General features: G+C 40.2%; 2 protein-coding genes across 2 annotated transcripts in view; both read left to right on the top strand.

Annotated features, from left to right (window-relative positions):
• Positions 1-5,011, top strand: part of prkcaa (protein kinase C, alpha, a) — a 165,627-nt gene extending 160,616 nt beyond the window's left edge. Inside the window, exon 17 of the mRNA XM_034077813.2 lies at positions 140-5,011. Within this exon, the coding sequence (XP_033933704.1) occupies positions 140-304 (165 nt within the window). The 3' untranslated portion in view covers positions 305-5,011. The remainder of the gene's footprint in view (positions 1-139) is intronic.
• Positions 5,012-8,083: 3,072 nt separating this feature from the next.
• The window catches only part of LOC117441863 (voltage-dependent calcium channel gamma-5 subunit), a 29,103-nt gene continuing 19,929 nt past the window's right edge, over positions 8,084-17,257 (top strand). The window contains exon 1 of the mRNA XM_034077916.2: positions 8,084-8,211. The gene's annotated coding sequence lies outside the window, so the exon portion shown is untranslated. The remainder of the gene's footprint in view (positions 8,212-17,257) is intronic.

Here is a 17,257-nt window from a genome sequence, read left to right as displayed (position 1 = left end):
GGTTCCCTTCCCTCCACAGAATTGCAATGCGTACACTTTTTCATGTCTATTCTGTTTTGTCGATCTGTTTTCACTCTTCGTATTATTTCACATGCCTTATGTCTAAAGCTGTTCCTTCTACTGTCCCTTTTTCCTACAGTGTGGCAAAGGAGCAGAGAACTTTGACAAGTTCTTCACACGCACCCAGCCCCAGCTCACACCTCCAGATGAGCTGGTCATCGCCAACATCGACCAGGCCGAGTTTTCTGGGTTCTCTTTCATCAACCCGCAGTTTGTGCAACCGGTGGTCATTAACAGCATATGAGAAGGAAGGGAAGACCTCCCTGAAGAACTTCCCTGCTCACTGCCACAAGAAGACAAGTTGTATTTGTTCTTGAAATGAGAACTTTGCCGTACAGTTAGTTGCTCCTAAACTTAACTGCTCCTAAAGCAACTGCCAATATACCGTCTGACCACAACTTGATCAAGGCCCTCTGTAATCCTTTATGTATTACTTTTATTTTAAGCATCACTCTGGGGCATGCATTTTTTGTTCTCTACAATGTATATGCCAGTATAGATTAGATTGGTTCTGAGCCATCAAAATAATGTATTTACTTCAGGTTAGTGATGAACATGTACTGTAGACAAGGGGGTCTTTCTCTACAGCTGCAATCTGTATTGAAGGTTACCCAATCAGGAGACAGAAGAGTGTCTGGCTTAATGTATCTCTGCCAGTATATGATGACATTTAAAGATTAAATTAGACGTGGGTTAAAATAGGATTAGATGGCATTTAAGGCATGGATTCTTTACTGGACTTATTCTGGAAAAGGTTTAGATGCTTACAAACATCAATAGATAACATTATGGTCTACATATCTAGTTGCTTGGTCAAGATTTACTTCCATAAGGATAACTATCACAATATAGATACAATGTAATGACCCGAAATACACTCACATGGGGCAGTGCAGACACTATAGCCAAATATGAAGGACAGGTGGAGCAGGCGTTGAAACAGCTCCTCGAGATTCAATGTTTCCTGTATCGTGTTTACAGTTTTCTTCCCTTTTGATTTCCTTGTGATAGTATACATTTATATTTTACTACAATTAGATGTTTAGTGTGCGTAGCAAAGACTCCACTAAAGAATGAACAGTTGCGTAATTAGATAATATGCAGCCTGTAAAATAATCAATTATGTCAGACACATAGGTATGAATGTGTGTCAGGCTTTGTGTTCATTCTTAATCTTCTTAGTTTAACCTCATTTTACCTGCTTTTTAAAATGACTAATGAATCGTTTTGCCCTGACCGTAGCTGCAAATTGTATACTTGCATTGTCAATAATTCTGTGGACACTATGTGGACAGACAATAATCTGGTTAGTTTGCGGGTAGCGGTAGAAAGTTAATATACCTTAGGTAAAAAATTAAACCTGAAATGTTTACAGTTTGTCAAGATTTAACACAGTGTTAACCACTGCCTCTATCCCATATCTACAAAGCCCCCCCCCCCATTGGTCTTAAATGTCCCAACATTTTGCTAAACTGTTATTTGTTTGTAGAATATAACATATCATTGTGTGCTACCCATCTAATGTTATATCGCATACAGTCTCATGCTTCCAAGCATAGATAAAACACATATTAGTTTTCGATACAGAAGATGCAAATCTCTTGGCGCATTTCCTCTGACACTGCTTTGTTGTCCTAAGAACAGACACAATCTTCATTTGGAGATTGTCAGCATAATCGTGTTTAGATAAATCCATTTTTTGCATTTATTATCATTTATGTATTCAAAAATGTAATGTACTTTACTCTCCTCTTCTTTTGTGAACTCAGACATATTTTCCCATTAGATCAGATTACAATCTGTATAGTATCATTGCATAACCCCTTTGTAAATAATCATTAGTTATTCAAAAGAGTATAGAGAGTTACAGTTTTTATACCAACACCCGAATGTGCTTTTATTACATTAATTATATATACCAATATTTGTATATCTAAAGAAAAAGTAACCCAGTGCAGATCAACTTTGTAACAGCTGGATGTCTTTAAAAGAGTCTAGATTTAACAAGTTGTGTAATAGATCGGTTCTACTTGTTTTTTCCAGATTAATCAAAGCGTTAATTTTATTTATTCATATTCAATGGTTTCGACTGCAGATTGTCTGTTTGTTGGAAGCGTGTCTGGCCGTTGACTGTCCTTCTGTATCTGCATGCTCTTAGTAGGCATTATTCACGCACGTTATCCACTAGACGCATGCTACGAAGTATAAAACATCTACAAGTTACAGAACAACCCCAAAGTAATGCTCCACTCAAAGCCTTTAGAAGTAAGAGTCTCCAACTGAACTCTCAAAAGATTGCAAAAAGTTAAACCTATGGGAGGTGAATCGTTAATACTCAAAAGATAGATTTTAGGTGAAGTAACACTGGTTTCAAAGCAACACATTGGCACATGTGGTCAATACAAAAGCCACAGTCAGGTACCTTAAGAGTGCTGATCTTAGACCAGCCAGAATTATGAACAGGTGATTGCCGTAGTTTGTAACTACACTGCAGACCATTCACGCGTCAAGTTTAAATAACACATTCTTGCAACATTTACAGTGATTTTGCCAAAAAGAATACAGATCTCCAGTGAAGATGGAGTCAACATTTATTAAAGATTATCAATCTCCGTAAATAGATACTAATACTAAAATCTATTTTTAAATGACTTTCCTAAAACATAGTCCTTGATTCTAGATGTGTTTTTTTCTGTGGAAGCTTGATGTATGTTCATTTGTATGGCCCATGTTCCTTTTTGCCTTTACCTTTCTTAAGGCGATGTGGCATCCAGATCTGGGCGAGTTCTGAGTCAGACTCACTGCTCGTTGCTAATTCTGTGAATCCACTCGCTCTTTAGTGTCTCATGAATGGGTTTTATGTATTAATCTTAATGTTGTGTTGATGTCACTTTAATTTTGCTTTTAATGTTCGTTGTTGCCGTCAGTGTTGTCAATTTTATTTCTCTAGCTTCTGCTCAGACATTCAGGAATGTTTCAAAGGATATATCACATTATAAAACTCATATCTAAATGCGATAGATAGGAAGCGTTTGTAATAGTGTATCCATGTTTTTCTAAGAGTTGTGCTCTCCTACCTTGTTTCCTTTTTTGCATGTGCCAAACCTGGAAAATGCCAGAACCCGACAATAGCAGCGTTGCACTAGCTGTAGTCACATGGATGACTTCTTCTTTGTGGCAGCTTCTCCCTGTTTGGGCTGAGACCTGCCTAAAGCCACCTGCTGTACACTCTGTTGGCCACACATCATATTGCATGCTGCCATGAGTGCACATTGTGTCAGTACGCTTTACAATGCCAGTCAGTTTGATAAAGGACTCCTCATACATGCTAGTAGATTTGACTTCCTCTCTAGCCTTGGGCAGAATTGTGTCCGGAAAACATTTAATTTAACATCTGCCGTGAATTTCACAAGTGTGAGAGAAAATATACCTTGTACATACAGACACATCCTTGTCTAACTTGAACCTCTATGTGCTGACTTAATAGACCCATCCCTTTAATAGAATCTCTGATTACTTGCTTCCCAAACTTCATTGTGTAATGTATTAAAAAGTCACAGTCAGTGTGGGCATGAAACAAAGACTACTTACTCTCCCCATGTGTGCCTTTCCCGACTTCAACAGATATACCGCACATCATCTTCATCATCCTGAACTCTCTACTGTTTACTCCATACCTTTACTCCAATTGCTGTATTTTTAAGAAGCCTTGTTAATTTGCTCGGTCTTTACCTTGTGTCATGCCATGTAAGTGCTTCAGCACATCTCCCAGATGAATCAATGTGAATAAGTCAAAAAGAGGGGAAAAAACATTGCACGCTTGGTTTACATAAATGTTCCATGATCCGGTCTGTAAATCTGAATTTGAAGCACATTTGTTTTGACTGACGCCAACAACTTTACAGCCATAAAAAAAAAACTACAACTTGACTTCTCCTCCTGTGTCTGCCTGCTTTACCTTTACCTCCCTGTGCCTATTAATGACTGAATTATGTAGTGACTTCATTCATATGTATCGACAATATCAAAGGTTGATCATGGGGAGTGATGGAACAATGAACAGGTGATTGACGGGGATTAGATCAATTAGCGAAAGATAAGATGGTGATGGCTTGTTTGAAGGATGACCCCTGTGCCTCGTCCTATACAGTATGAACCGACCCCCCTTGTATTTTCTTGTACGCCCTCTTTCTCTCTACTTGTTCCTCTTTCCACAGTGCCTGGGCCAAGTCAACCCGTCACATTATCGACAGTGTGCTCCGCCGTTCACCCTTTAAATCCCTTCAGGTCAGGAAAGTAGTCTCTTTTTCTCATTCTATTCACTCTAAATCACCATTTCTGCGCTCTACTGGGAAAGGAGATAGCCAAATGTTTTTCACTTTGTTTACAATGTATTAGATGTCCTCACCTTTTTGTTTTTATTTTAATTAATAAGGATTAACTTTCTGATGTAAAGGTTTTAAGAGAGAGGGATTTGTTATCTTGAATTGGCATTTCGTACTATTCTCCTTTTAGGTACATGTTTCCTTCAAATGTCTTTCTTTCTTTTTGTAGTTTGTCATTGCTCCATTGTCTCCTGTTTGCTGTGTAATCAGAGAGTTGAGGTGAGCTTTCATCGTTTTGGATTTACAGAGGATCAGTGATGTGCAGGAATGCCTTTTCCCTTAGCCCATACAGTAACATGGCCTCTAATTCTCCCGTCGTGCTTCATTAGGTATCTCAGCACCCCTGTCTTTGTACATAATTGACTTACAGTAGATACATAGACTGTAAAAGAAAGGATATATTGTATTTTGCAAATGGTGTATGTTTGTTTCCTTCCCGGTCAGCCTGAAACCTTTAAAACTGAGTCTGAGCTTCTTACCTTGTAACTAAATGTGTCATTTGTACCTAATGTATGATAATGCAAATAAAAATAAAAGGAAAATTAATGTATGTATTTACCTTTTTACCACATTGTTGTATTAATCTTATATTTAGCAAAAGTTTGATTTCATTATACAGTAGATCAGCCATTGCACTAGCAAAGTATTGCTATTAAAGGTGGGGTAGGTAAGTTTGAGAAACCGGCTCGAGATACACTTTTTGTTATATTCCATGGAATGCTCTTAACATCCCGATAGCAATCAATATCTTAAGTGCTTTCACAAAAAATCCATAAAATAATGTCATCTGTGGAAGACGTAGTACTGTAATCATCTGAGCCGGCCCGGCTAAAATAACTGGATGGCCTACCTGCCTGTCAGCCTTCCATCTGTGCACAAACTTATCTCGTGCCCTCATTGGTCATGTGCGCGTTCGTGTGTGTTGGAGGAGGGGCTCTGTAAGGAAGTAGCAGATTTCTTCCGGCTGTGTATTTTCAAATTCTAGCGCACTCGAGCTGGTTTCTCCAAAATTACCTACCCCACCTTTAATAAAAGTGGTAATAAATATATTTTTTTAACTCAAGCAAACTGATGTTTTGTTTTGGTGGAACAGTAAGGATCGCAGTTCTATAGCAATATAATGTAACAGATGGTGTCAATGACTCTCCTACAGTATTGTTGTGTTCTTTGCTTGGAAAAATATTAATACGTGGCCACGTATTAATATTTTTCTCACCAATGTCACCAGGGGGGCTCCGTACTAACATACTTTATTTGTTACAAAACGGATAAACAGTTATATTTGTTTTTCTTGGGTCTGACCGTTCTATGGGTCTGACACTGTCTCAGTGATAGACTATAATGCCCAAAGAAAAAAGACAGTAAAAAACCGTTTGCCTTTCCAATTATTGTTTACATCTTTTGAATAATTTCCTCCAAACTTGACCTCTGTTCCATTCAAAAAATGTTTTAAACAATGGCTAACCAGCACTTTAGCTTCATGCTACCGACTGATAATGTCCTAAAAAAAAAATATTTAGGTTGGACGACACTTAAAGTTTACAGTCCTTGCTCTACTCTATAATATCAGATAAGCCTGTTAGACTTAGCCCATATGTGATAAACGTTTTATATTGCACCAGGAAAAAACATTTCATTTGTAAAAAAAATAAGCCTTGATTACAATGTGTTACTTACATTTAAAACTATATTTATTCACTCCTGTGGTGTAATATTGCAATGTAATGTACGTACAGCACAGAATAATTGAACTTCTTCTCATTATTAGAGAAAGCCCTGCAGTGTGTTTACTAAACCAGCTGGCTTGTGTGAGCTTTTGTTTATCGACCTATGTTTCAGGCCACTGGTTTCTCTCGTTCCTCCTCTACAAACACATATAAACACACAGGCAACGTGTAAACACATCTTCAGCATCTCTTCATCTGTTATGAAACTGCTAAGTTGAATAGAAACATGTTGTCCTGTTATGAGAGCTTTTCTAACCTTACATAAAAACAAATGTGCCCAACAAAAAGCCGCCTTCAAAATAAAAGCATAAACTCTAACTTAAATAATGATGCTGACATTCCTCCATAGAAAACAGCAATAAAATGAGTGTTAAACCATTAAATGATACAAATAATGGAGCAAAAGCATATTCGTAAAATGATCCAAATTGAGACCATGAGACTAGGAACTCTCGATTTCAAACATTTGTTGGCTGCACAATGAACCTTTCTGGGCATGCGTTGTTCTGAATATCATACAAAACCAGGGGCATATTGTTTCATTTGTTTTTATTTTATAACTTATTTTTGCTTCACCTTGCTCTGGTAAGCAATGGCTCATTATTTCTCAACCTGAATGATGCCAGGAGGGTGTATGTTTGAGAAAACAGAGAATTTGTGCACTTCTACAGTACACAGAAATGAAATGAGAAATAGTCTTCTGAGGGAAGAGATGATGACCTGATTGTCACTAAGAGGTTATGTGAAAGGCCAAGTCAGAGCCAAGCTGATGGCAGCCTCTTCCTCCACCCTGCATGTCTGATTGGTTGGGAACAGAATGTGGTGGTTATTCATACTCATGCAACGGTTTCACCAGATGCTCCTAAATGACTGTATGAATGTCCATATGGTCGGAGATGGTTTGTGTTGAATTTCTCCGCAGCAGCTCAGTCTCTTGAAAACATGATGAAAAGCTAACATAAAACCAACACATTTAATTAGCTTGGTTTATTAATGTGGTACACTCCATGCTTTATTTTTCCTATAACTGTTTTGTGAAAATAAAAAGGGTTCCTGATCCCATGTGTAAACATGTGAGTGTGAACACATCCAGTATGAACCGAATATTAAATAGTTAATCATTTATCATTTATTTTTGGAATGCAAATTAGAACCAAAGCCACAGAATGATTCTGTTAAAGGCTCTTTTTTCTCTTTATTTTTCTTTGATAGAACATATAACCTTTATTTTTCCAAATGCTTATTAACTCCAGCCACAGTTTCTGTCTCAAAGGGGAAGAGAATGTGAGGACAAAAAAAAAAGCAAACATAAAAAGGCTTGTTAGAGTCAGTGTTAACTCATTAGCATGTGTCTTCCTACTGCAACCCATTTTTAGAAGCAGTACAAAGCCATTACTGCTGAGTTACTATAGCAATTGAAAGCTGGCTGGATGTTGTGATATAATATATAACTTTGTACATGAGCTAAAGGTCGCCATCGGGATCTGGCCGTGTTGGCTAGTAATCCACCTTCATTTTTAACATGCATTATATCCATTGACATTTTCACATATAATTGCAGTAACTTAACCTATTAACACTTGGGGGGGAAACACCTGAATTATTGTGCTCAGTTTTTACAAATTGAAAAGGGGTTAGGGTTACTATGTTGTGCATGTTAGGAACGTATACAAGTCACATTCCCTGATATCAAAAGCAGCTCACTGTTGCAAACCAGACTCCTAAACCTACAGCTTGAGTAAACGTGGTGCCTTTAGGGCTGAAACTACACACTAATTCACTGTGTTACCAAAGCACATGCAAGGAGCCTCTTCTCTCTGCATTTGAGGACTGGTGGGGTGTTTTACCGCCCACGCGCCACGCGCACGCGGGTAGCGCTGTCTTGGGTAGTAGTGGTGCGCGAGCTACGCAGCCACGGGTCCTTTTCGCTTCACAGGCTTATCGCGCGCCAAACCAGTCAACACGGAGCGAGGGAGAAACTATAGGAGAGGATAAAGGAAGATAAACTGTGCTCTCCTCAACGAGTCTTCTTCGTTAAGGTAAAACGTAATTTAATCTTTGTTTATCTAAAGATTCAATTTACAGACGACATTTTGACCCGAGAGCCACGCTATGGTTCGCAGATAACAATGAATGTTGTTGTTGTTGTTGTTGTTGTTGTTGTTGTTGTTGTTGTTGTTGGTTTTTAATGCTCTTATATTACGCTTTATGCAAGTTAAAATTAGACCTGTTTCCACAATTAAATAGTGCCAAAAAAGACAATTTACTTGCATTCTCGGAAGCTTCTACCAACTTACATCACTCACTTTACCCACAGTTCTATGTTAAGAGTCGAGTTTACTCGTAATACACACTTTAGTTACAGTAAATGTGATATGCTATTTGAGATATGCATTGTTGTTTAAACAAAGAAAAGTGGTGAGCTACAAGTAGGCTTTAGGAGGAGAGAACATGGAAAGACGGATGGTAAGACTTCGAACGAATTCAACGTGCACCCTACGTTTACTTTGGATATTTCAGTGCCGGGTGTTACGATAATTTCCTCCAATACATTTGTGTGTAAAACACGCTCAATGTAGTTTTACTGTTTCGCCTCAGTGAGTGGTTCAGCACCGCGGAGAGCAACTGGAGCTCGAGCCAAACTTTAAACGTCTGGCTCTGTATACTTCGAACAGGATATAGCCAACAAAAGAGACTTCAGCTCCACACACTGATACGACTCACCACAAATAACAATGATGTATTCGTTTTAAATGGTCTGAAAACGAACGACAAAACAAGGAAAATACACAAACTAGGAAGGACACTGCCACACTATATATATTTTTTATTAATAACCATTAACTGTTGACATTTGTTTTAATTTGTTGTAATCTGACCATTATACGAACGTCTTGAAAGTGATCTGAAATCAAACAATGGTAAATAAGTAGCTCCCAGACTAAAATCCTTGCCACAGGGTGTCAGCCAAACAAACAGCCTGCTGTTATATCACACCTTTAGACAGAGATGGTGTGGGCTGCAGGAGAAAAATGGTTTCTATAGCCACGGTTCACTACAAGCTGGCAACTCAAACCCTCTCTGGAGGAGAGTTGTTGTTTACGTGTTGCAAAGAGACATGCGTGTTTGTCCGTGTTATCTGTCTTTATATTGTAGAACTTTAGACTGTGACTCAAAGACAGAGCAATGATGTGCACGTTTGAATATAAAGACCATTGACCTGCATGTAAACCTTGCACTTTTTGGATTTCACTGACGTTACAGGCTTTCATCTGTATACAGAATCGTATCCATGTTGTCAAAAGGGCTAGACTACTGTCTTTTGTTTTTTAGTTGTAATCGTTGGTGTGCAAGGCTTTGTGTAGCTTTACATTCAAGTCATAGTGTTCAGGTTTTCAAATATTCAACGTGCGACAAACGTGTGTTAAAAAGAGCTGCACAGTGCCCACATTCATTTCAATCATGCCGCTTTGTTCCAGTTTCCCTCCAATGTTGTGTCTGGTTAACTCAGCAGAGCCACTGTTTGCAGTTTACTCCTGAAAAGCAAACCCAGCCATAGGTCATCAGTAATAAGGCTGAAACACATTCTACATTGAGAAACATTAAGAAACCGGTTTAATATTGCATAATGTCAACATTAGTTTGTCACTGAGATGTAACGTGAGAATATATTAAGCATTATCAGACGTTGCTCTTTCATTTTCCATTCTTAACCCATTTGTAACTTTACTCACCACTTCTAAGATGTTTATAAAGCAAGCCAAACAGTAAACACAATGTGTTAAGTGTAGTTAAGAGTACATAAGTATTTCCTGTAGCCTCAGCTCCCCATTGGCTCTGGTTCCCGTTATCACTCAGGCGCCAAGGACCATCCTCATGGTAATATCCTCAAAAAGCAAACAGTGCTCTCTAGTGATCAGCTGAGAGAGGATCTCAGTTTTCAAACACTTTGAAATGTGACGGGTGACAATGATCCACTTTTTAGTTTAAATTTAGATTGGTTATAAATAATACTGTATCTGCAGTCCTCAAGACATTTTACACAGTTCCTCTGGAAGACGACTCTTGATGAATGTATAGCACGTATATACAGTATATGCATATTGATGTATTTCGGTCACATTTTAAACAACTCTCTTTACCCGTATGTATTCAGAGTATTTGTGTTGGAGTGTCTTAGACTGAGTGTAAGTTGCCTTGTATATATATTTTCTATAAACTGGTCTATGATGTTTTTATGCCTCGTTTCTCTTGTTCTCCTGTGTATCCCCACCACAGCATGTCAAATGCACCAGCAACAAAGAAGCTGAGTTCTGGGACTCACTCCGTTCATGCTTGACTAATTCGGAGGCCTCTCTGTTTAGTGTTGCCTGGCGACAGGGCCAAGTCAAGCTCTTATAAATAGGAGATTTGTTCTCAAAACAAACACAGGAAAATAGATGTTAGTGTCGTGGGTCACTGTTTTTGTGCCAAACTCAAAAGAGTGTCCACCCAAGAGATCACTTGGGAGGCTGTAGCTCAGTGGATAGTGTGCTGGACTGAGTTCGAGTCCCACTGCAATCAGCATGTCGTTGTGTCCCTGGACAAGACACTTCACCCCAAATGGCTCCTGTGGGGGTTGTCCACAGTACTGAATGTATGTAAGTCGCTTTGGATAAAAGCGTCTAACAAGTGACATGTCATGTAATCACTCCGGTGCCATTCACTCGTATTTCCTCACATTGAATTGACCCATCTGGCATCTTTAATGCAAACATGTCTATGAGGAATGAAGCAGTTTAGGATAATTGTCCCTAAAGTGATAAGATCTGATGCTGTGAAAAAATGTCAGTCAGTCTTTTTAGAGTATCCCATATGTTATCCTTACTATTCCTATCCATGATCATCAGAAGACTTTAAAATGCAGACAACAAGCTGACTGACAAGCTGTTTGTACACATCCTGATCATGATACATCATACAGGAACACACGGGAAGACAGCTCAGAGCCTCATTTGTGAAGAGACACAACAGGAACAGAATGAAAGGGCTAAATCCAGAGCTGCCCCATCAGATTAAGATGCTCTAACTTTACAGATGTACCGCGTTTTGACACAGTCTGCTCCTGAGGACACGTTCATGAGGTCCATAGGACGACTGTTTTTTTGTTTTTTGCAAATATGGTGCAATATAACAGCCAGGATTGCACTGGGGAGAAGAGGTGAGAATATGACACACAAATACCCCGTGTCATTCTGTGTCTTGACAGCTTGCACCACCTCTCTCTGCTGATCGCCAGATGATGCGTTGAAATCCGGCCTGCAGCAGACATTTGTTAGCCACATGTTTGGTAGGCTTGCAGGAGGGTTAGGGAGTCTAAACAATGAGGTAGTTAATACATCTTCTCGCTTGTTAGATTATTGGAGGCCAGCACAGCTCAAACTTAATAGCTGCTATACGAGAGCAAAAAGTAAAATAATCTCCTCTGACAGTTCATGTTGACTCACACCAGTTAAAACAGCTTTGGCTTTGGTTTGGATTGGAAGATTCCCAAATGATGAGGAGCATACCGTTAGTCGCTCTGCTAATTTGTTAATGAAAAGTTGTATCTTCTCTTCCAATTGTAGGAACAATTTATGATATTCGATTTTTGAGCAATGTTTGCCAATTACTACCCTTAACAACTTAAATATTAATAAGGGTTTTCCTTTTGCAAATACAAAAACTATACGATTTATTAAGTGCTGACAATACTATACGTAATATTCACGTAAAAATAGCTGTAAGTGTTCAGTACACACACATAGAATCAGAATCAGAATACCTTTACCATAGGTATGTAGGTTCGGCATGGTAGTGTTTGATTTAGAAAATAAAAGCCATGTTATATTAAGAAACTGTGAGTAAGTGACTAGTGAACATTCATCGTGGAATAGAAAGAAAACGGGTGACGCTTTTGTTACTTTTTTTGTTGTTATTTATAAAAGGAAATCATATTTGAATTTGTAATGCCACTGTTGCTTTGGAAATATTGGACGGAAAGTCACCTGTCCGTGTTATCCATCTAGATTTGCTTTAAACACTGAAGGCCATTTTGGAAGGTCCAACTACAGAAACATAAAGCATTCTTTGTAACGGTGATAATGACCAGTGACTCAATGCCTCTGCAGACAGTTTTGGGTCAGTGGAATGCACCCTAAATCTTTGAAGATGTGTTCATGTACAAGAGTACATGTAAAAGGTCCAAGAGTGCATTCTAGATGTGTTGTGTTTTATTTTGTACATCTGCTAAAACTATGTTGCAACTGTCTAATGGTAAGGGCTGCAAAATTCATCCATCCAGCTGTGTGGGTGGCTTGATGACAGATCCCCTCTGTGGTGCATTGCATTGTTCTCAAAGACTCCTGCAGCCAGCCCTAGAGACATCCACCGGCAGCAACTATCTTCCACAGTTTTAGTTGCCTGTTAGCCACAGAGGGACGGCACTTAGGCCCCATTTACACGGGAACGCAAACGAAACGCAAACTAACCAAATTCGATATCAAACAAGTCTTCCGTTCACACGGATGCGTCTCAATAAACATGTCCCTTCACACGAGACCGCTCGACCTGCTGGAGACGCTGTAGTACATATGCCGGGCCTGTAAGTGGCGCTGTACTTCCGACACAAAATACACCAAAAGCAGCGAAGAAGACCCCCGAGCATGGTTGCCATGGTTGCCTGGTTGCCCTTCTGTTTATTCTCCGCGGTGGATTTAATAACATATAGTTCATGTAGTTCTCCATGTCCACTTGTTGCTGATTGTTGTGGTAGAGGAGCTGTAGATGTTGCACTAACATCTGTAGCATGGTCAGTAGCAGTAGCTACTGACCATGCTACAGCAGAGGTGGGGAGAGGTGGGGCTATGGCTTCATCGTTATCAGGCAAATGATCGTATAGGACGTACATACAGAGCCGTTTGGCCCCCGAGAGCGTTCCGTCCGCAGATCTATCCACCTTGGGACCCGTTATCGTTTTAGTGGTCCGTTTCCGCGGTTCCGTTACGGCCTCGTGTGAACAAACGGGCTATACGAAAGAGAAAAGTAGCGGATACAACCTGTTTTGTTCTCCTTAGAGCCACAGAAGCTGGATCGACTAGCTCGCCAAAAGAGATCCATTCTCTGACTGACACTGATTAACCCTTGACAGAGTTACTATGCCAACAACTATGCTCTACTAAGGGTGTCAGCTGTACTGCTGTGACATTCATACTTTGTACCAGTCACAGACCACATTCAGCTTATCCAACACGCTTTAAACTGTCGTACAAAAGTGATGCAAAAACAAAAATCCATATAATCATCATGTTTACCCTTTGTGTATTTACAGCAGCCATTCCTCTGTTAAGGCAGTTGTTTGTGATGTGTTGTTTCACTTTTCAATTGGTAAAGCATTGATGACAAAGTAATGTTTTTGAATAATAAGGGTACACACATCTTACTGCTTTCTCTTATATGATAAGATCTGTTAAAATCATGTTGATGACGCTTTTTCAGTATGAAATCAATTGTTTTGTTTAAGTCAAATCGTTAAAAAAATATGTTTACATTTTGGATATTTAAGGTCTTCTGTATGGATACATTTTTATTTTGTACTTGATAAATGTAGTTTTGCACAGAAGAAAGACATTTCAGGTGACAATAACAAAGCTTCTGCATATTTAATCATGCTTCTCGAGGACTCTGGTCCCAGGTTTGAACAGGTTTAAAGGAAAGCTGATGTTTATGCAGCAGAGAGGACGGTGTGTGTGTCCCTCTGCAGCAGGGAGGACGGTTTGTGTGTCCCTCTGCAGGCAGGGAGGAACTACAAAGCTTTGTGTTGATCGCTGTGGCTTTGAACATCTATTATAAAAAGAAGACCTTTTTATTCTCAACCGAGATCAGTCACCGCTTATAATCCTTTAGAGACCAGAATAATTATTACAGTTCAAAAGATAAGATAAGATAAGATAAGATGAACCTTTATTAATCCCCGAGGGGAAATTCAGTTGTACAAAAGCAGCAACAGGGTAAGGGTGAAAAAAAAAAACAGTACAGCAAAGATTCACACAGATCAATAAAATCTAAAATAAATAACATAAAATCAAGGAAATAATGATAATAATAATAAAAGACTATAAAAATAGGAGATAAATAAAAAGGAGTGTGTGTGTGTGTGTGTGTGTGTGTGTGTGTGTGTGTGTGTGTGTGTGTGTGTGTGTGTGTGTGTGTGTGTGTGTGTGTGTGTGTGTGTGCGTGCATGTGCGTGCGTGCGTGCGTGCGTGTGTGTGGGCGGGCGCGGGCGTGCCTGCGTGCGTGTCTCTTGCTGGTTTTGTGTCTGACTCCATAGAATTTGAGAACTATTTTTATCCCACTTTTTACTGTCTTTGAAAAGCCTTCCTGAGTGCATTGACGGATACCGGCCAATGAAAGCACGGCATAAGTTGTGTCTTAAAGATGTAGCTTGATGCTAAATGATCTAAAAATAGAGCGTTGCATTTTAAATGAATGGCCACTGATTGCACAATGGCCCAGAATAGCTGAGTTCAATGATAGTCTTTTCTTATTAATGGAGGTCCTTTGTGCTTTAGAGAACTGTGATTGCTTATACCAGGATCTCAACTGCTTCCAATCACGTCAGTCCAGTCTCCAGAGACAGGAAAAATAGACCTATTTATAGCTAAGAATGGTGATGATTAGAGGATAAGTCATTGTTTGACCTAAAAATAGTTTGAAACGAGATGTAACAAAACCTCATATCTTGTATTGGATTCATATTCTTGTTTAAGGCTACTCATGTTTCTTAGTATCATCACATTGAAATATGAAAGAGGTCAAATGTGCGTGTGCACCCATACACACCTGAGATCTACTCTTTTTCATCAAGGCTTTACACGAAACTGATGCAAAGACAAAACATTGCAGTGTATCTTCTGTAAACCTCAAAATCCTTCTTAATATTCACTCCACCTTTTAGTGCTCAATATGGCAACCCATTGTGTAAAATCAATTCCTTTCTACACACATCCATATGCCAAGCTCCTAAGCACTCCAGCTTCCGGCATATGGGCATCAGATAGGAACAGATTCATGGCTTTGTGTGATGAGCACACGCGATTATACACTGACACATACTGTACACCATCTGCATATGCTGCTTCTGCATCACTGCATGTAGCAGAGCAGAAGGGGGCTCATAGGACATGTTAGGAGTCATTGCAGAACGTGGGGAAAGCAGTGTTTTGAGGGTTATCACTGATGTGAGCTGCAGTTTTTTTGACTGCAGGCTGTATGACGGCAGTCAAATAAAGAAACTTAACATAATGATTTTTTAAAACATGCCTCACCAAGCCTACACACTACAGGCGTCAAAAAAGCTTGAAGCTGGGCGTGTCTGAGGCTTGGCGATTTGTCACGCCCAAGGCGACCAACAACCAATCAGGAATCTCCCGCCCGCCCCCGGCATACAAAGCAAAAAAAAAAGCCCGGCTCTTCTTCACTATTGCCAAAATGGATGCCGGTTTTGTAGCATCGGTAGCGTTGGTTTATTCAATGTCTCGCAGGAGGCCACGTATAGTGCGTCGCTGTTGGGTACATCCGATACTCAGAAAACGTCTGCAACGGGGGGAATACCACGTTCTTGTCCAAGAGCTCCGCCTGGATGGTGAACTGTTTCAGCAGTACTTCAAGATGAGCAAAGACGCGTTCGACGAGATGCTCGGAAAAGTCGGTCCACTGATTGCAAAGGCAGACACCCGTATGCGTTTGTCAATCGGACCCGCCAAGCGACTCGCCATCTGCCTACGGTACGTTTTGTGTATTTCTACTTCTTCAATATGACTCTGTATATAAAGAGAGAGAATGCATGCAATGGATGAATGAAGTCTGTGATTTAGTTCAGATGAATGACATTAATTAAGATAGCTAGGTAAACGCAGTATTGCTCCCCTGTGTGTGTGTGTGTGTGTGTGTGTGTGTGTGTGTGTGTGTGTGTGTGTGTGTGTGTGTGTGTGTGTGTGTGTGTGTGTGTGTGTGTGTGTGTGTGTGTGTGTGTGTGTGTGTGTGTGTGTGTGTGTGTGTGTGTGTGTGTGTGTGTGTGTGGTGTGTGTGTGGTGTGTGTGTCTGTGGTGTGTCTGTGGTGTGTCTGTGATGTGTGTGTGTCTGTGGTATGTTGGTGTGTCTGTGGTGTCTGTGATGTGTGTCTGCCTGTGGTGTAATTGTGTGTCTGTGATGTGTGTGTGTGTGTGTGTGTGTGTGTGTGTGTGTGTGTGTGTGTGTGTGTGTGTGTGTGTGTGTGTGTGTGTGTGTGTGTGTGTGTGTGTGTGTGTGTGTGTGTGTGTCTGTGGTATGTTGGTGTGTGTGTGTGTTTGTGTGTCTGCCTGTGGTGGGTGTGTGTGTGTCTGCCTGTGGTTTAATTGTGTGTCTGTGATGTGTGTGTCTGCCTGTGGTGTAATTGTGTGCCTGTGATGTGTGTGTGTGTGTGTGTGTGTGTGTGTGTGTGTGTGTGTGTGTGTGTGTGTGTGTGTGTGTGTGTGTGTGTGTGTGTGTGTGTGTGTGTGTGTATGTGTGTGTCTGTGATGTGTGTGTCTGTGGTGTGTGTGTGTCTGCCTGTGGTGTAATTGTGTGTCTGTGGTGTGTGTGTGTGTCTGTGATGTGTGTGTCTGCCTGTGGTGTAATTGTGTGTCTGTGATGTGTGTGTGTCTGTGGTATGTTGTTGTGTCTGTGATGTGTGTGTGTGTGTGTGTGTGTGTGTGTGTGTGTGTGTGTGTGTGTGTGTGTGTGTGTGTGTGTGTGTGTGTGTGTGTGTGTGTGTGTGTGTGTGTGTGTGTGTGTGTGTGTGTGTGTGTGTCTGCCTGTGGTGTAATTGTGTGTCTGTGATGTGTGTGTCTGTGGTATGTTGGTGTGTGTGTGTGTGTGTGTGTGTGTGTGTGTGTGTGTGTGTGTGTGTGTGTGTGTGTGTGTGTGTGTGTGTGTGTGTGTGTGTGTGTGTGTGTCTGTGATGTGTGTGTCTGTGGTGTGTGTGTGTCTGCCTGTGGTGTAATTGTGTGTCTGTGATGTGTGTGTGTGTGTGTGTGTGTGTGTGTGTGT

Source organism: Pseudochaenichthys georgianus, chromosome 1 (assembly GCF_902827115.2).
Source record: "Pseudochaenichthys georgianus chromosome 1, fPseGeo1.2, whole genome shotgun sequence".
Taxonomy (NCBI): domain Eukaryota; kingdom Metazoa; phylum Chordata; class Actinopteri; order Perciformes; family Channichthyidae; genus Pseudochaenichthys; species Pseudochaenichthys georgianus.
Note: the sequence above shows the minus strand (reverse complement) of the source record. Positions and strands in the feature narration are given on the sequence as shown.